At 45.3% G+C, this 20557-nt stretch overlaps 1 protein-coding gene across 1 annotated transcript in view; it reads left to right on the top strand.

Moving 5' to 3' along the window:
* Positions 1-20557, top strand: part of Prkce (protein kinase C epsilon) — a 481124-nt gene that overhangs the window by 297026 nt on the left and 163541 nt on the right. The window contains exons 4-8 of the mRNA XM_028765100.1: positions 1320-1479; positions 3338-3372; positions 4323-4408; positions 8938-9067; positions 19721-19863. Coding sequence (XP_028620933.1) covers positions 1320-1479; positions 3338-3372; positions 4323-4408; positions 8938-9067; positions 19721-19863 — 554 coding nt within the window. The remainder of the gene's footprint in view (positions 1-1319; positions 1480-3337; positions 3373-4322; positions 4409-8937; positions 9068-19720; positions 19864-20557) is intronic.

Here is a 20557-nt window from a genome sequence, read left to right as displayed (position 1 = left end):
TTAACTGCAAATAGTTTTCCAGGATGCAAACAACTGGCAAACTTGCAAATCTGATTGCCTCTGAAATGCATTAGAAGCCGATTTACTGGTCTGCGGTGAGTTTTATGAAAGAAGTCAAGGGTTTTGTTTTGTTTTGTTTTTAAAAAAAACCATGATGCATGCCATGGTTGGGGTTAGATTTTTGTAGATCAAGTTTATAACAAGTAATTCCTCCTTATTGGATTGGATTTTCAGTTATTTATTTTCTTCTTAAGAGAACTAGGGAATGCTCAGGGCTAGTGAGATACCTCCATGAGTCTAGGAGCCATCTGACAGCTGAGTTCTATCCCCAGAACCCATGTGGTGGAAGGAGAGAACCATCTCCTGAAAGCTGTCCTCTAATCTCCACATGCACCCTGTGACTGTGCCCTCACATGCATGTATACATACATACCCATACATGCACATGAGCATAAAGAGATCCCTGTGTTCACTCACCAGACGTGTTCCTGTGAGACCTTGCAAGTGGCAGGGTAGGCAATAATTGCCTCTCTGTACTCAGAAGGGAGCCAGAGTTATCAGAGACAATTTGAAACAATAGCCACAAGTTAAAAAGAAATCCCAGGCAAGCTGAAGACCAAGAAATAAAACTCCGACAGGCTGATCTCCATCTTCACCATGTGGGGCTGTGTGTGTTCTGCAGCTACCAGGCTGCCCAGGTGCTGGGGTGCCCTCCACACACCCCTCGTTCCCCAGGTCACTGTTCCCTCTGTCTTCGGTGACCTCATTAGATGCTCTTGGATCCGTGCTTCTGAGCTTCGGAGGTGCTCTCAGTCTTCAGAGTTATTCCTCCCTCCTCCTTTTGACCTTGAAGAAAAGTCACTTGCCTAATTTGAGTATGAGGGAGAAGGAAGAAATTAGGTTTATTAGATTCTACTTGGGACTGGGCAGCAAGATAATTCTGGTGTTTCTAGCAGCCACCTCATGGGGGCAACAGGGAAGTCCACATTTATTGAGAGACATGCCAGCAGAGACTCGTTGTGAATGGGTTCGACTCTATTGTCTAAGCTCACACCATTTAAAAGTTGGCTAAGACATTTTGAGCCCCTAGTTCCTCTAGCTGTGGAGGTTGAGCAAAGAGGGAATGGGACAGCTGGGAACACTGTGGTTTGGGATGGACCATAAGGACATCCAATGTACATGAAGGGGCCTCACTTCCTTTGTCTGATCACTGAGACTCCTCAGGCCATCACCCCCTTCCACCCATCCCTCCTCTGCCCAAAGGTCGGTGTTGGGGTACACTAACACCACTGCTCTTCTCTCTGCTTGTGTCTTCGCAGCCCCTAAAGACAATGAAGAACGAGTGTTCAGGGAGCGTATGCGGCCAAGGAAACGGCAAGGGGCTGTCAGGCGCAGGGTCCACCAGGTCAATGGCCACAAGTTCATGGCCACCTACTTGCGGCAACCCACCTACTGCTCCCACTGCAGAGATTTCATCTGGTAAGTCCCTCGGGAAGGGAGGTGGTTAGGCATGAGGTAGAGGTAATGAAAGTCAATCAGAAGAGCCGATGTGATGGAAAGAGGCTTTCTTCTGGGAATGGTGGTGCAAGACTTTGATCCCAGCACGCAGGAGGCAGAGGTAGGCAAGTCTCTGAGTTTCAGGCTAGCCTGATTTACATAACATGTCCATGTCCGGGTCAGCCAAAGCTACCTTGTAAGGAGAGGGAGGGAGGGAGGGAGGGAGGGAGGGAGGAAGGGAGGGAGGGAGAGAGAGAGAGGGAGAGAGAGAGAGAGAGAGAGACTTTCCCATGAAAGCAAATAATGAATGAAGTAATGTTCTTCCAGACAGAAGCATCATATTTTAATCTGAAATAAAGGAGAGATTTCTCTAATTAAAGTCCAAGAGTACTGTATATTAACTTTAGGAGCTCAATTTATAGTAATTTGATCATCTTTTTTAGAACTCTGATATTAAGGTTTCAAAGACAGACCTCAATAAGGAGAGAGTACTGCTTGCCTTGAGTCCCACCACAGTGTAAGACTGTCGAGAGCCTCCTTTCTGATGACGACAGTAACGGTGCTCCTTAATGCAGCAGCTGGTGTGAGAGTGTGAAATTTAAACCTTCACTGGAGTTAGATTCTGAGTTTTAAAAATTAATTTTACTTGTGTATATTAAAAACTAAAACAAAGCAGACCTTCTGGCATATTCTCTGAGTTCTCTGAAGCTGAAGTACACATCAGCACACTCAGATCCACTGAGGAGAGTGGATAGGGCCAAGAGTCAGTGTCAGCATCTGAACTGGGCTTCAGAAGGACCCTCGAGTTCTAGAAGACACCAGTATTACTCTTTGTTATGAAGCAAGTCACTGAGTTTGGCATGGCCACTTGAAGTGACAGAGCTTAGACAAACCCACCTGAAGCAGAAGCCCATGTGCATGCGAACGTGTCTGTGTGTGTGCACGTGCACGCGCGCGCGCGCGCACACACACACACACACACGCACACATGCTGCAATGCTTCTCTCCAGCACTGACTCAGTGGCTCACCTCTGCCATTCCTGTCTGGGTTATAAGGTGAGTGAACAGCTGGTCTTATTGGTTGTATCTTCTCTCAGCCTTTTGGGAACACCCGAGTTCCTGTGAATGGCCCAAATGACTTGTGGCCCCTACTTCTGGGCTGAGGACTCTAGGGAGCTTTCTAACATGCTCTCTTCATGTATCCAAACAAGGAAGTCCCAGTGTGAACCTAGCCAGCAGACATGTGAGTCTCAGTTACGGAGAGGCAGGGATATGGCTGAGTAGGTGGGACTTTGCTGTTTCCAGGCTGACTAACCTCGCCAGGAGACCCTGCTGTGACCATGGAAGGAAGCTTTTCAGTGGTTGATTGAACGCTTAGTCCTAACTATAGACTGACCATAATTCTTCACAGGCTTTGGGATCCCCAGGGCATATGCCAGCCAATGGCAGGCCTTGTCTACCATCACAGAGCCCTTTCTCTGCACGTTCTGGGACTAGGATTGGGGAAATCACCTTCTCACCCATGAAGAGGGGAGTGTTTTAGTTGACTGGTTTCTATCCTGAGCAAGAATTACTTGTGACTTTCTAGAACACTGCTACCCCAACAGGTGTGAGTGCTTGTACAGAAAACCAAATCTCGATTCAGGCAGGCCCTGTACCTGCTCCAAAGTGAGCTGTCCCTCCGGCCTTCTGGAAGGCATTCTTAACCCTGCAAATCGTAGTGAAATTACATTGCTCAGCAGACTCCGCAGTACTCAGCACAACAAGGAGGGTAGCCAGAATTGGGTAGCTTTGTGTGTTTATCTTTTGACCTAGTACAATTCCATCTTCTTCCTTTCAGGGGTGTCATAGGAAAACAGGGATATCAATGTCAAGGTAAGAGGTATTTTTTGAACTTAGCTTTTGGAACTCATGGTTGGTTTAAAATTATAACCCCTTCTGGAAGGTGCATGCTAGATTGGAAACATTTACAGTCTTTGTACAGTTCCATTGTCCATCCTGTTCAAGGAATATGGCCCCTCAGCTTTGTCACTGCCTGGCCACCACTCTTATACATGTATGATACATGCCACCAAAGTACTGCTTGTCTCCTGGCATCCATGGGAGTAAGTGTCCTCCCGTGGCATCTTAGCCACAGTGATAGAAGGCAGAAGTACCCCCTCCCTGTGTAGATGTAACATTGAATAGAGCCTCACTGGAGTCTCCTGTCTTGTACGAATCTATTGTGTTCTCACTCCCCTTTCCCAGACTCTTCTGAAAGGTGCTCTCTCACCAGCTTGTTGTAGCCCTGGATGGCTCTTGCTGAATCTCTCCGTGATTTCTACTGTGGAATCATTAGTAAACACTTGTAGCTTACTTGAGGTGTTGATGATTGCGTTTCTCTAGCTAATTGGCTACAATAGACAAGGTCAGGTTGCACAGGAAGGTGGAGATGAGATGCGGTCATGTCCTCGTGTCATGGTCCTGAGTGGGAAATGAAGGACAGTACAGAACCTGTACTAGCGAGGGCTGTGTGGAGAGTTGGCCAGGGTGGTCCCTGACCTTGGCCATGGCATCAGGAAAGCTGAGTAGCCTTCTCGAAGCTTCCAGTGCCCTTTGAGCATCGCTTCCATCCTTCAGGCGCTCAGGAAGCACCATGGTCCTAGTGGCAGTGTATTTTTGAAACATTGCATTAAAGGCTTGAGGAGGGGATTCGTTTAGGTTAGGACATTGTGAGAAAAGGCACAGCTCTGGCCATGTCTCCACTGAGACCTGATTAGATCTTGGGGTGGGATCTTGCTGGCCCCGATTATCACTGAAGCTTCTTCTGTTTTTATCATTGACAGTTTGCACTTGCGTCGTCCACAAGCGATGTCATGAGCTCATTATTACGAAGTGCGCTGGGCTAAAGAAACAGGAAACTCCTGATGAGGTAAATATTTACAGCTACAGTTCTGTGCTTTCTTCCTTACCGGCCTCTCCCTTGTCTGCCCCTGATGTGATCCCCATGGGAGTCTTATCTCTCTGAGCTCCTGCAGTTGTCTTCATTGTGTTGAGCAAAAATGAAGGGAGTTGGCCACTGCCTGTTGGCTTGAAGCACCATCTATTGCGTGAGCACAACACTTAGCTTTACCCAAGTGAAGCGAGAGCCTAGAGATGAAGATCATGAGGGAAATGTGGAGTTCTATCAATCTGTCTATCTATCTGTCTATCTATCTATCTATCTATCTATCTATCTATCTATCTATCTATCTATAAGACGGTCTCTATGGAGCTCCGGCTGTCCTGGAACTCATTGTGCAGACCAGGCCAGCCTCTAACTCATTTCTGTTGCTCAGGTGCTAGGGTTAAAGGCATCTACCCATATGCCTGGCTTTGAAATGGTTTCATTACCTCATTGGAATACTGAAATGGCCCAATGATAAGTCCATGTGCAAGCAATAATCATCACACAGCAGGAGCCGTACCTTAATGAGGTGGTCAGAATCAGAGTGGAGGGAATAATGCAGCAGTGCTTAAGAGACGGAGATTGGAACGGTGTCATTGAGCACTTACTGTGGCTGGCTCAGGAGCACTTTAACACATCTTATATACTGCCACAGCAGGCATTACTGTCATCATCTTCACACAGAGAGCCTAGGAACACCAAAATGGTCACAAAACTTGCCCAAGACACAGCTACTATGAAAAAGAGCTGGCCACATTCAGACCCAGGTGATCTGGTCTATCTTAAAGCTTGAGGCTTGACTCCCTGTCTCTTAGTTTAGAAACCTGGGTCAGACTGGTTTTAAGGAAATTTCTAGAGCTATGGGAATGTAGAATTCCACAAGGAATCCAGGTTTTCCCTAAGACTCAGAATCAGTGATTCTCAACCCTCCTAAGGCTGTGACAATTTAATATGCTTCCTCATGTCACGGTGACCTCCAAATTATTTTTCTTGCTGCTTCATAACTGTAGTTTTGCCACTGTTGTTAATTATAATGTAGATATCTGTGTTTTCTAGTAATCTCAAGTGACCCTATAAAAGGGTCATTAGAACTACCCACCCTGTGCCACTGGCTAATCCGATAGCAGTCCCATTAGTAGGCTAGAAGATCTTCCTGGGGTGGGGAGGGGGGGTGGGGGTGGCAGGTGTACTGATGAGTAGAGTTTATCTGTGCCCAGAACGTGAATTTCAAAGGTATGCTTCCAATAATTCCCAGTGCACAAAGTACCACATAGTCATAGGTCACTAGAATCAGGTCAGAGGAACCCCAGGAGGATTAGATACCTGTCTTTAGAGTGAACTGAGCATATAATCTGAGTCCCAAAGTGACTTACTTCTATCTACTTCCTAAAAAGTGTCAGCCAAGTGGGAATTTTGCATCCAGGACCTTTCTCATCCTGGAGTCCTCTCTTGCTTCTGTGTTGCCTCTGAAAGCAGCAAGGGGCAAGGCTCTGACTGAGCTTTCTGTGCTCCTGAGTGTAAACTGAGGCCTGATCCCCACAGCTGTGTACAGGGCATCTGTTTCATTGGTCTGGTTAAATGTAAAATCTAGAGACTGCACTGTAGCTCAGTTGGTAGAGTGTCTAGCATGCAGAAGGCCCTAGGTTCAATCCCTGGCACCACGTAACTCAAACATGGTGGAGCACATCTAAAATCCCAACACTAGGAAGATAGAGACAGAAGGACAGAAGTTCAGGGTCACTTTTGGCTGCATGCTGAGTTCAAGGCCAGCTTGAGATATATGAGACCCAGTCTCAGGGAAAGAAAAATACAGTATGACCCAGCAGCTGTTTCTCCTGACCCTTGACCTGCATAACCTGCAGTTCATGGCTACTGTCATTGCTTTCGCATGAGGATGGGGAGGGAGATAGCATGCTTTACTGCCTGACTTCCTTCCTGTGGACATTCCATTGACTATTTACTGGGCACTTCCTGCATGGCAGGCATTGTGCCCTGTCCAGTGGAGGAAAAGAACACATAAACCCTGACTCCATGGTTCTCACAGGTCTCGTCGCCTGGGAACGTCAGGTTTCTGATGCTTTCCCTCACTTTGTGGAAGGGACATGTCCCATAATACTCTGGGCTTTGCACAGTTTGGAGCTAAGATTGGAACCAACAGTTACCACTTAGTCTGTCATTGGGTGCTTCCTTCTATCTTTCCTGACAGATTGAGCAGTGATGTCTCCAGCGAGGCACGCTCCTAAATGTGGCCTGTATCCCCAGAGACAATGGTCAGAGTCTCAAGAATGGGGTCTCTTAGAATGGTGGGGTTGATACCCATCCTGGCGTCCCCACCACTACCCCTGGGCTTCTGGAGTCTAGCATGCTTTTGTCGTCACTGAGTGCCTTTCTTTGGGTGAAAAGGCATTAATTCATTCCTTTGAGTCGCTAGCTTTAGTATAATAATTGTAGATACACACATCTACACACACATCACAAACACTGCAGCTCCAAGTGCTTCACTTCCAACATCCTCTATTCAAAAATGCTCTACTTTAACGGTGAGTTTGAAGCCAGCTTGAGCTCCGTAGAAAGACTCCATCTCAAATTAAAACAAAGTGTTCTGATGATGGGTGGCGCCTTGGATGTTTTCTTTCCCATCGTGAGCACTTGGCCAGTTGCTTGTCTCGTGTCAGTCTGTGTACTCCTTGCTGGTGCAGTAAACAGGAATGCCCTGTCTTCCTGTTGCCTTGGCTTTTGTCTGTTTTTGAATCTTGCAATTCTCTCTATAAGTGCACACATACTCCCATGGACATGTCTACTTGTGTGTGTGTGTTGTCTTGGTGTTTGCTTCTCCATATGACTCTGATGTGTTCTTGTATGTGTTTCTCACCATCTCGTTATCTTCTTACTGTTCTGATACCTTGGAATCTTTATTGATCCCAACAGAGATTTATACAGCCATCTCCAACTCCATAATGGCCTCCCGATCACCTGGGGGGGGAGGGAGGGACAACTTTCCTACCTCTTCACCTTGCTCTGCCATTCATACCTTTATTAAATTATTTCTGGTAGGTTAACTTCTCATATTTGTCTACCATATCTTCAGAACTGCAGGAATAGAATGGACAATGACCTCATCCAGTTTTAGGAGTCAGAAAGAGACATGTATGGTTGACACAGACTCATAGGCCACAAATCTAAGGGTGGGCATAATTATTCTCAAAACAATGCTAGAAAACCTGTACTCTGATGGGACCCTAATGGATGGCCCATGAATGAGAGAGGTATTAATAGCATTCTGGCTTCATGGGAAGACCAACCATTTCTGAAAACTGGCTAACAGGAGACACCACCCTGATCAGCATCTCTATCTAGCTCTCATTGTTCCTGAGTCCTCAAAGGGGGCCTTCCATGCCACATCCAGCTGATGATCCAAGGCACTGTACACACTACCCTCTCCCTGATTCCCAGGGTCAGAAGTGCATCTTTCTTCCCAGGCTTTCCTACCCTATCTGAAAAGGGCTGCTTCGTGTGGCTGCCTCACCAGGTGGACAGGGAGCAGCTCTAGGAAGGTTCTGAGGAGACTCAGGAAGGTTATCTGTGCTGACTGGCGACTCTTGGCTCTGTAGAAACCTTCCTTGTCCCCTTCCCTTCTCCTCCATTAGTTTGCTGACCTCACTCTCCTGTGACATCGGGTGGGGCAGAGAGACTATCCTTACTTCCAGATGAAAAATCTTGAGGTCCTGGGGAACCAGAAAACCCAAGACTGAGCCACTACCCAGACACCCAGAGCTGAGCCAGTGCCCAAACATCCAGAACTGAGCCTTTTCCCAGACACCTGAGTTTCTGTTCAATGTCCTCTCTGTCTATTCTGTCTTATACCTTTCTCCTTTTCACTAATGAACGAGTAGCAGCAGAGTGGATTAGAACCCTGAGCTCTGTAATGGGACACATGTGGACATGGGCCTGTCTTTGTATCTCTTTGCATGTTCCTGAATCCCACAGTGCCTTCAATTCCTTGTCAGCAAATTTGAGGAACCAGTGGCCCCACCCATTATGATGGTGGTATAAGGTGATAGTGCCTTAACTCAGTGTCCTGTGGCCATCGATCTATTAGTCATCTTCCATACTATGCTATGGACATGTGCTACTTTATGGGAGCTTGGGTTTCATCTTAAGCTGCTGGAAGTTTCTCCTTCCTAGGCTAGACCTCTGTGAGCAAAGCCGTGTTGATAGTACCCAGTGGCGTCTTGTAACTGACTTCAGTGTGAGGTGCTCATTGCTAATTGTCTGTTATGATCATGTAGAGGGCTGAAGTCTTGGAGTGTACATGGGAGGCAGTCTCATCTTGTCTGTGAATTAGGATGATTTAGGAAGTGAAAGCTGGGCCAGAGGAGAGGTTCCCTTCAGGGGCCTGCAGTGATGTGTGCCTTCAGAGAATGGGATTCTCTAAGAATCTGTCTGGGAACCCAGGGAGCAAAGAGCTGCCCAGAGGAGCTGAGTACTGATGGTGTGTCTTCCTGTCTCTGCAGGTGGGCTCCCAACGGTTCAGCGTCAACATGCCCCACAAGTTCGGGATCCACAACTACAAGGTCCCCACGTTCTGTGACCACTGTGGGTCCCTGCTCTGGGGCCTCTTGCGGCAGGGCTTACAGTGTAAAGGTGAGTCTCTTCCTGAACCTTCAGCCCAATATCCACATCTCCCTCCCTTTATTTCTCCCTTTTGTGAAAAACATTCTGTCCCTGTAGCATTTCTTTGTAAAGTTGGTTCCAGATTTGGCTGGAGTGTTGATCACATACCCTTGAGAAACCATTGATTGTCTCCTGACCGTTTGCCTGTTAAGATCTCTCTTGGAAGAACGTGGTCAGGAGTGTGGAAGAAACGTGACAAGGTACTCATGACTGTGCCTCAGAGTGTTTGCAACTGGGGGAAAACAAAATGGAAGATTTAAAGAAAAGAGGCACTGGACCGGAAGGGAGGGCATAGTTTTTGAAGATTGATGAAGGAATAGCTATAAATTGATGGTTTTCTCTCTCCAGCCTTTGCTCAGAGCTGACTCTTGGAGAAAGTCACACTAGGGCATTGTCACCTGTGATGGACCAAGAATTCATCCCCTTTAACATTGTTAGATTACTTAAAAAAAAAAACAGCAACCATGATTTACAATGTCCATAAGGTCTTAGAAAAATCTCTTCCATGATCAGTGCATCCATATTCTGCTTATTTCCTTACATTACATTTATCAAAAGATAGTTATTATTTATTCATATAACCGGAAAGAAAATAAAGCCTAATTTAAAAATACTCTCCATGTAAACATCTTACTTTGTTCGTGGTTGTCTAATGCTGTGTGCACACTGGATCACATGTACATACTGTGTGCACACTAGATCATGTGCACATACTGTGTGCACACTGGATCATATGCACAAGTAGGCCCTTTATTCAGGTTCCTTGAATATGTTTCCATGTGTCACATTGCTGTGTTATTACTGGGGCTACCCAGCACACTCATTGGAACAGACATTTTGAAGGTGGCGTAGCAGAAACAGAGGGAGGAACCTGAGATGGGGGTTCTGTTTCTGTTACTGAGCTGTGGGACGTGTACATGTTACTTTATTTCTGAGCCTCAGTTTCTGCCATGGGGATGTGGCCATCTATGGACAGTCCATGGAGGATCAGTAAGATGATAATGAAGGAGAGATTGAAATAAAAGAGAGGGGAGACTTGGTGTAGCCACAGACCTATGTGGGGACCCCATGGAGCTCTGCCCTGCTCTCCTGCTCAGCAGGCTCGGCCAGGTTTCACCATTGCAAGCATGGGAGCCGTCCTGGCTGGAGGTCAGCTCCCCTGTTACACATGGTGCATGGGAAGCTCTGTGGACTCAGCTCAGTGCCAGTCCTACTCCTGGGAACAGTTCTAGTGTTCTCAGCAAAACAGGTTTCTCAAGAACTTGAGTCTAAACAGATGGACCTGTGACATTGTCCTGGCCATGGTCATGCTGCAACAGATGGACTTGTGACATTGTGCTGGCCATGGTCATGCTGCACCATTAGCTTGAAATTACCTGATCCACATGGGTGCAAGCATCGTACACTTGCTCTCTCAGGATCTGCCTCTTTGTCGGTCCAGGTGTTGTGGGGGAGAACAGTTGTATCTTGAATCACTTAGTGGCAGGGATTTGGCTAAGAAGTGTGACTAAGAGGCCATGCTGCTATTGTGCAGACTTCACTGAGCATACGATGCTGACAGACTGCAGTCCCTGTGATGCCCAAGTGACATCATCTTCAAGGACCGTCATTGTCTCCATTGTATGTGGTCAGACAGTGAAGGAAGTGTTGTTGTGTGCTATGTAACTTTTCTTCTGTTGAATGACTGAGAAGCAAAAGTTTGATATAACAGGCACACAGCCAGAAACCTGTCAGGGGCTGGCCTCTGACCTTTGGGCTGTCCTTTCCCTGCCTTTCCTACAGAAGGACCAGGCTTATACAGTTATTGACCTGTTGAGCTCCTCAAGCAAGGCCAGGAAAATACTGGCTCTAAAGGAGGCAGACAAACAGACTCATTCCTTTCTTTGCCTGTGATTCTAGGTTGAGCACAGTCTGAGGCCCTTTGCTACAGGTTCTTATTCTGTAGAGCGTAAAAGCCATTATCTATAGCCTAGAAGTGGGCTTTTGAAGTTCAGGTTACCACTGATGTGTAACCTGACTAGTGTGCCGTTTATCCAGAAGCCATTTAAGTCCTCTCATTACCTACTGTCTAAGCACCCCCACTTACACATCAGCCCAGCCACCCCAGAGTCAGAAGATACCAAGGGACAGAGCTCCTTCACAGGCTGCAGTCTGACCTGCACATCTCTGCCAAAGCCCTGTGCTTCATCACGCATGTCAAGGGTCTGCTGACTGCATCACTGCCATGCACCGAGGCAGGAGGAATGTGTTCTTTGGAAATGGCTAGCTTGGAGGGTCTTCCCTGGCCCCGGGCTCTCTGACATCCATCTTAGTAACTCCTGTGGTCCCGGGCTCACAGTGCCTGCAGGAGGAGGTAAACTTAAGCAGAACTGTAGACCACAGGCTATGGGTGGGAGAACCACTCGGCGTCCTGGTTTGGACTGCACTCAGGTCACCATTTGCTCTCCTGCCTTCTTAGTGTAATAGAAAGAGTTAGTACAGAGGGACAGGTCACCCTTCTTCCTCCCTCCCCCCTCCCCCAACTCTCCCTCTCCACTCCTCCTCTCCTTCATCTTTTTCTGAGACAAAGTCTCAATAGTAGCTCAGTCTATCCTGTAACTTGTAATTCTCCTGCCTCAGCTCCTGGGGGTTAGGATTACAGGCAAATGCCACCACATCTGCCTCTGCTTCCCTGTTATACAAACATACTTTGAATATTTAAAAACATAAAAGAACTGTCACTCTCATCAGTTCCCAAATTCAGGCCTTTGTTACTTTTAAACCACTAGGCCTCATGTCATAATGTTTTTTTCAATTTTGTTTTTAGAATTAAATGTGCACCAGTAATATAAAGATGCATCCTCCCCGTGAATGAGTCAAGCAAGGCTTAAGGGAAACATGCGTATATAAAGTGGTGCACTCTATGATGTCTTTACCTTCTACCTGAGATGTCACTGCTATTAAAGCACTTGCTTTAGATCTTCCCAAGCCTTTCTGTGTGCATTGTGCTTATCTGCCAGCACCAGCTCAGATGATACAGAGCGTTCATACAGCCCACACAGGCCCAGTTACCTCTTCAACTATGGCCCTGTTGCCACCCTCAGAAGGTCAGCTTGCTCTAAAATGATATTTACAAGCCTTTCCCTTCTTTTGTTTTTGTTTTTTTTTGTTTTTTGTTTTGTTTTGTTTGTTTTGTTTTTCAAGACAGGGTTTCTCTGTATAGCTTTGGCTGTCCTGGAACTCACTCTGTAGACCAGGCTAGCCTCGAACTCAGAACTCAGAAATCCACCTGCCTCTGCCTCCCAAGTGCTGGGATTAAAGGTGTGCGCCACCACCGCCCGGCAAGCCTTTCCCTTCTTATTGTGAGCCTAGAAAGGTGAAACTAGAAATACCCCCTCCCAATCATAGAGCATAATACAGAAGGTGCAGGTCCATGTGCCCAAATCCCAGACTGGTCTGGCATGGCCCTGCTGCTGCAGTCCCACCTGCACATAGTGGGTGCTCAGCTCACCAGGAATGCAAGCTATGTAACAGAGCAACAGTGGCTCTTTAAAACAAGTAAGAGCTCCACAAGGCAAAGTAACCTGTTTCTTTTGGACATATTTTCATCTCTAAGAAGCTAGTGCAAATGAATTGTGATCAGGTAGTTCAGGACCATGAGTGGGGTGCAGTTTGGGGCTAACAGCATTATTTAGTATTCCCTCATAGTCGTGTGTGTGTGTGTGTGTGTGTGTGTGTGTGTGTGTGTTGATGACCACTTCATGTAAATATCACTCAGGTTTCATTTGGTCCCAGCTGGCACATTCACTTCACTTTTTGGTCTGTGGCCTCCCGGTATCACCACAGCCTCCAGTTGCCTGTGCTCTCAGTGGGTACCTCAGTCACCCAGTGCCCCTATGCCCAGCCAGCTTTGTTCCAGGACTAGGCTTTTCAGAGTCCTTTCTCTGCCGCTTCCTCAAGTTGTCTGAGTTGACTGACAAGTGAGAGGATGGTGTTTTGTTTTTAAAGAAAGGCAAAGTCCTCTTTAAAACCCCCAGTTCACTAACCTTCCAAATCCAAATCCATCCTGGGAAAGGACAGATCTGACATTTCAACACCAGAGGGCGCCAGCAGTTAAACTGAACAAACAAGTTAGTTGCTCTTGGGCAAGAGAGTGCTACCCAGTGTTGTTGGGCAGGCAGGACTGGAGAGGTGAGAGTTACTGACTTGCTCATGGGGGAGGGGTGGAAAGCCAAGCAGAGGCAAGTGTCTGGGACTATGTGAGCTGCTCAGACCTTTCTAGTGATATCTGGTCCAGACCCAGAGGGCTACTGTAGAGTTTTCTTGTTTGTTTTTGTATCTGAGAAAACTTCTCTTCTGCACATTCCCACTCTGCCTTCACCCTGGAACATCCATTAAGCTGAAACTTCAATGCTGTGCCCACTACAGGCCAGTAATCACCCTCATGGAGCAAGCAGGGGGCCTAGCCTCACCTGCTTGGTTTGATACAAGCAGTTTCTTAGTTGCTTTATTGACTTTAGGGTTTAGGGAAGCTTGGGTCTCATAGCAAAGCTGAGCAGGAGTGTAGAGACACAGAGCCCTGGCCCCACACACGCACAGGCCCACCACGAGTGCTCCACACCAGAGTGACCTACTGGTTTACATTGGTGGACCTGTGCCAACATGCTGTCATCATGTGAAGTCCACAGTTTACACTGAGGCTTATGGTGGGCATCAGAAGATCTGTGAGACTGGACAGTTCTACAGTGGCATGCATCCAGCACTGTGGCATAGGAGGCAGGAGGACACCACTGCCCTGAGAGTCCCCTCTGTCAGATGATGCTGAAAGCATCCATGGGCAGGTTTCTGGTGTAAGTAAATTTTCAACTGATTCTGATGTAAGGAGTACCAGATGTGTACTTGCTGGGTTATATGGAAAAGAGAATTTTGGGGAGGATGAGGGCCTACTGAGTTGTCTAAATAGCTAAAATGGCTTTGCTGCCTTTCGCTTCCCTCACCCTTGAACTAGCAATGAATGAGGGTTTATATCTCACATCTTGACCAGTACTGGATGTTGTCAGTGTTATAGATTTTGTTCATTTTAATATTAACAGAATGGTGTAGTTCTCTCTCTCTCTCTCTCTCTCTCTCTCTCTCTCTCTCTCTCTCTCTCTCTGGGTGTGTGTGTGTGTGTGTGTGTGTGTGTGTGTGTATGTGTGTGTGTTGCACACACATGATTATATGGGTGTGCATGCCTGTGTATACAAGTGGACATGAAAACAAGCCTTCAGGCCTCCTCTTTTATCACTTGCCACCCAGAGTTTTACTAGGTTGCTAAGGCCTTGAACTCAAGTCTGCATGGTTATAGGGAAAGTGCTCTTACCCACTAAGCCACCTCCCCACCTCCTCTGTGCTGGCTAGTTTTATGTCAACTTGATACTAGCCAGAGTCATCAGAGAGAAGGGACCCTCAAATCAGAAAATGCCTCCATAAGATCATGAAAGCCTGTAGGACATTTTCTTAATTAGTGATTGATATGGAAGGGCCCAGCGAATTGTAGATGAGGCCACCACTGGGCTGGTGGTCCTCAGTTCTGTAAGAAAGCTAGGCAAGCCATGTGAGCAAGCCAGTAAGCAGCATCCTCCATGGCCTCGGCATCAGCTCCTGCCTCTGGTTCCTGCTGTACTTGAGTGCCTGTCTTAACTTCCCTCCACAGTGAATTGTGATGTGGAAGTGTAAACCGAACAAGCCCTTCCCTCCCCATGTTGCGTTGGTTATGGTGGTTTATTACAGCAATAGAATCCCTAACTTGCTGGAGAGATGGCTCAGAGGTTAAGAAACCCTAACTAGAAATTAACTGAATTAATCTAATTGAATTAAACCTTAATGATGCATAACATGTACAATATCCTCATATATTTGCCATCTGAGTATCATGGAGAGGTTTCTGTCCACATATTTTGCCTATTTTTCATTGCACTGCTGAGTTTTGGGTCTAATTTGGATACTAGGCCCTGATAAGGGACATATTTTGGAAATACATTTCTCCAATCTGTGGCCTGTCAACTTCTTTGCTTTAGCTGTCTTTTGCAGAGTAGAGTTCTTTGTTTTATTGAAGTCTTGCTCACCATTAGCTATTATTGTTGTCTTCCTTCCTTCCTTCCTTCCTTCCTTCCTTCCTTCCTTCCTTCCTTCCTTCCTTCCTTCCTTCCTTCCTGTCTGTCTTCCTGCTAAATCAGGACATTGATGACATATCTAAAATGATTAGTCCATACCCAAGGTCACCCAAAGCTCCCCTGTTATTTTCTGGAAGCTACATAGTTTTGCATCTTATATTTGGTCTATGATCCATTTTGAGCTCACTTTTATGTCTGAGCTGAGGGTCTTATTTGCTTGTTTTGTTGTTGTTGTATGCGAAGGTCAGCCGTCCTAGCACCACTTGTAGAAAGGGTTATGCTTACTTCTTCATATTAGCTTTATTCCCTGGTAAACTATTGAACAGCTATATTTTTATGGGCCCCTTTCTGGGCTCCACAGTGTAATGACCTAATGCCCACTTTCTTATTTGACTGATTCTGTACTGTCCTGATTGCTGTAGCTTATAGTAAGTCTTAGAATTCATGTCTGCCCTCTGACTTTATTCTTCTCTGTTACTAAGCTGATCATCCTGGGCTTCTTGTCTTTCTGGAACCAGTTTGTTGGAGTTGCCTCAAGTTTATAATTCAGTTTCAGAGAAGCTAAGGTTCTGACAGCATTGAGCTTTTATCTCAGTTGCTTTTCTATTGCTGTGATAAGACGTCGTGAGGGCAGTTGATAAAGAAAGCATTTAGTTACGCTGGCGGAGTACGAAGTGACGAAGTGGCGTTGTGGTAGAAGGAGCAGCTGAGATCACAGTTTTATCTGCAAACAGGAAGCAGGGCGAACACTGGAGAGTCTTTGGAAACCTCGAAGCCTACCCACAATGACACAATCTGTCCTTTCCTAACAATTTCAACTGGGGACCAAGAATTCAAACACATGAGCCTATAGGATCCCTCTCAATGTTTTCCATCCATAATCATGGGATGAAACTCCAGAAATTAAATCTTTAGGGTTTTTAATCATAATTTCATAGTTTTTTTCATATGAACCTTGTATGTATTTGGCTAGATTTTTTATCATTCATTTAGAAGTGTTAGTTTAAGTGATAATGGTTTTAGTTTTTAAATTCCTTTATTCATGGCTAGTTTATAGGGAATTGATTGACTTTTCCTATTAACCCTGTGTCCTGAACCTTATTATAACCAAGCATTGGCTCTAAGGGAGTTTTCTCTTCCTCCTCTTCTTCCCCTACCCTCCCTCCTCTTCCCTGTGCCTGCTTCCTCCTGTTCTCACCTCCCCTCTTCTCTCTCCATTAATCTTGATTCTTTAACATTTTCTACAGACAAATTTGCATCTGTAGACAGGGACCCTTTGGCTTCCTCTCTGTGTGGTGCCCTTTGGTTCTTATGTTTGTCCTGCTCTACAGGTTCAGCATAAAAAAAAAAAATCTTGTTCCTAATGTTGAATATGCATTTCACACCTGGAATAATTCCACAAGATCCATTGCTTGGCAGGAACCTGACATTGGCCAAGGACAAGGAGATGAGTTTCAGGCAGGAATCTGACATTAGGCTAGAACAAAAAAGTAATTTCAGGCAGGAATTTAAATCTTAGGCAGAACAAAGAAGTAATTTCAGACAGGAATCTAAATTTTTGGCTAAAACAAAGAAGTAGCCTTCAGCTGTGAAAATGACTTTGGGCTAGGTCCAGGGAAGTAGGCTCAGATATTTTGATCATCCTGATAAGCCCTTAGAAACAGTGATCACAGAATTTTGTTTATTGCCTTGCTTGTTCTTTGACTATTTGTGTTTATTGTCTTGCTTGTTCCTTGAATATTTGCATCTATTGTATTGCTAGTTCCTCAACCTAGAACTGGCCTTAATACTTGCATGTAATTAAAATGGTATAAAAGCAAAAAGGAGGAGGAGGGATGGGATAGGGAGTTTATGGGGGGCAGGGAATGAGGAAAGGGGATAACATCTTAAATGTAAATGAATAAAATATACAATAAAATATAATTTTTTTAAAGAAAGAGATCCATTTAATTCCCTGTTAGGTTTAATTCATTCTTAGATAATTCTTGCTATTGCTTTGTTAAGGGTATTGTCAGTCTTTTTTGTTTGTTTAGAGTGTTTACATCTAACATGCAAAATCTTGCTTTGTAGCTTTTTCTTGCCTTTTCTTGTTTGGATGGTAGGAATTCATGATGAGTTAGGAAGTATCTCTTCTGCCTCTATTTCCTAAAAGAGACATCAGAAAATTAGGTTTTCTTTCTTAAATGTTTGATAACCTTGACCAGTGAATATCTGGACACAGTGCTTTCTGTTTCAGAAGGTGATTGTTGAGTGTTTAGTAATAGAAAAGCTATTCTTATTGGCTTTTTCTTCCTGTATATGCTTTGGCAGACGTTTGGTTCTGGTATCTATCATTTCAGATATACTAAGGACCAGCTCTTGTCTCCAATGCAGAAGGCCCAACAACAATTCAGCAACTGTGTTCTCTCTCTCTCTCTCTCTCTCTCTCTCTCTCTCTCTCTCTCTCTCTCTCTCTCTCTGTGTGTGTGTGTGTGTGTGTGTTTGTGTGTTTCTCTCTTTTTCTCCTTTTTTTCCTGGTGAAAGGCTCATTGATCTTTTGAAAAACAGAAACAGCTTTTTCTCACTTGACTTTGCATTTACAATTCAATTGATTTCGATGTAATTTTTATCTTATCGTTATCCTGGATTTCATTTGTATATTTTTCTAGTTTCTTAGATGGTTAGATGCTTAGTTTCTAGTTGCTTAGATGACCGGTTTTAGGGATCTTCTCTTTCTAATATATATACATTTTGTGCTATAAATTTCCCTCCAAGTACTGCTTTGGCTACATCTTATCAATTTTGATAAGCTGTACCTTCCACATCAATCGCTTTTCCCCTAGGAGTCTTCCTTTGTCTTCCTTGTTAGTTGGCAGTGTGTTGCTTGAGATTCTCCAGTTATCTTTCTCTTGCTGACTTCTAGTTCCACCCCACTGTGGTCTAAAATCAGACATCATGTAAATGCTATACAACACAACCTTTTGGAATAAATTTAAAAGTATAGCTTTTTCAATCCTACAAAGTGAACTCTGGTGATTTAGAGTTCACACTCGGAACAAGTGTTCTCTTGCTAGGTACATACCAGGGATCCTGTCTACCTGGTGAGCTGGCTGGCTTATCACTATGCACTGCCCCTCTTTTAATGCAAGTTCTAAAACTATCTGTATCCAGTTAATATACTGTGGTACAAAGAAGCAGATTGGCTCTAAACACTCATAGAAGTGGCAGGAGATATGGCCAAGAGTTCTCGTGGGCCCTGGAAACTGTACATAGTATGAACCTCTATCTGTGCTGTGTTTCTTCCTATCTTATACCTGTGTCAGAGTTGCAATTATAAGTTAGGCACAGTAAGAGGTTGACAACAATAAGTAGCAATAGAACAGGACATGTGCCGTGTAACGGTTGAGTTGTCACATGCCAGCATCACGTCCTTTGCAGTATGGGGGCATCATTGAGTAATAAAACAATCATAGTCATCATACCCATGTGACAGTTTGGATTTTAAACATCGTCCCATGACCTTTGTGTCAGAGGCTTTGGCCACAGTTTGGTTTGGAAAGTAGTGGAAACCTTGAGGTGATAGGTCTCCTGAAACTGCCCCCCACCCCATCCCTGCCATCCAAGATGGAACCCAGGGCTCTATGCGTGGGTAGGTAAGCAAGTATTCTACCATTGAATAATACCCTCAGAATCTCTTAAAGCTTATTAGCTTTCCAGTTCCAGTTCAATAGTTCCAACACCCTTGCTATGTCAGAGTCTAGATTCGTTGCTCCATCTCCTCAAACTAACCAGATATGATATCCTATGCTAAAGGACTGGCAGTAAATGCCCTGTGGTGTGGTGTCTTATAAGTAGCTTGTACCTGTGGAGTATAAACCCCACAGTGCTCCCAGCTCAAGCCTCAGGCAAAATGGGGTGATTAGTCTGGACATAATGTTTCTCCAGGTTTCATTAGGATCTGATAAAACCCAGGGATAAAGCTCAAACAAGATGTTTCTTCTCAGGACAGGTCTGTGTAGGACAAGCAGAAATACTCTGGCTGATTTCAGGGCTGTTTGTTTTCTTCTGGCCCTGTTGGAAGCTCGCTGAGTGTCTCCTGTAATTACCAGGGAGCACCCTGTATTGTGTGACCCACATTAGAGCGGTGGGCAGACCACATATGTGGCATGCATCCATTTGAGCCTAGAATCAAGCATAGGTCAGTGAAAATAAGTTGGTTCTCACAGAGGCAGTATCCTATTGCCCTAATGGAAACGTGACTTCTGCTTGCTCTTCATGTATGCAGAAATAGCATCAGGGAGAAACAACCAGAATCATCTTCTGGGCATTCTCTGCAAGGTGGCTGGTGGGTGACTGTAGTTCTTTGTAATGGAGTAGGCGGTGGTTTTATCTATTTTTATTTTTCTTCATATTCCAATCTCTTTCAAATGAGCACATTCCTTCTGTAATTTGGTAAAGGTCATGTTTTGGGCATGAGCATTGGCTGTCTATCCCCCATGTTTCCCTACAGTCTGCAAAATGAATGTCCATCGTCGATGTGAGACCAACGTGGCTCCCAACTGCGGGGTAGACGCCAGAGGAATTGCCAAAGTGCTGGCTGACCTCGGCGTTACTCCAGACAAAATCACCAACAGTGGCCAGAGGAGGAAAAAGGTAAGGACCATTGAGTAATTTTTCTGGAGCGCTCTCTGGGCCTGCTTCTGAGAGTATTCTTACATGAGAGTGGAAGATCCCTGGGTTTAGGCATTAACACATTACTCAAACTATCATTTGTTTGTAGAAAGAGGCCAGATAATACAAAAGGCTCATTATACCTCAAACTTGAAGGAAGCAGCTGGCAAGGAAAGCCTTAAGAGTTATGTGTGGGTTAGGGCTCTTAGTGCTAGAGTCTTTTCCTATGTGTCCATGAAACCCTGAGTTCAATTTTCAGGAACACAACTGAAGAAAAAGTTCACCAGAGAAAACAAGCTTTGAGATGAGGACCTTGAAGTTCCTTCTAGAAAAAATATAACACTCTAGAGCAGCAGTTCTCAGCCTTCCTAGTTCTGCATGACACTCTAGAGCAGCGGTTCTCAGCCTTCCTAGTTCTGCATGACACTCTAGAGCAGCAGTTCTCAGTCTTCCTAGTGCTGAATGACACTCTAGAGCAGCGGTTCTCAGCCTTCCTAGTTCTGCATGACACTCTAGAGCAGCAGTTCTCAGTCTTCCTAGTGCTGAATGACACTCTAGAGCAGTGGTTCTCAGTCTTCCTAGTGCTGCATGACACTCTAGAGCAGCGGTTCTCAGCCTTCCTAGTACATCATGACACTCTAGAGCAGCAGTTCTCAGCCTTCCTAGTACTTCATGA

Source organism: Grammomys surdaster, unplaced genomic scaffold (assembly GCF_004785775.1).
Source record: "Grammomys surdaster isolate TR1022 unplaced genomic scaffold, NIH_TR_1.0 149, whole genome shotgun sequence".
NCBI lineage: Eukaryota > Metazoa > Chordata > Mammalia > Rodentia > Muridae > Grammomys > Grammomys surdaster.
Note: the sequence above shows the minus strand (reverse complement) of the source record. Positions and strands in the feature narration are given on the sequence as shown.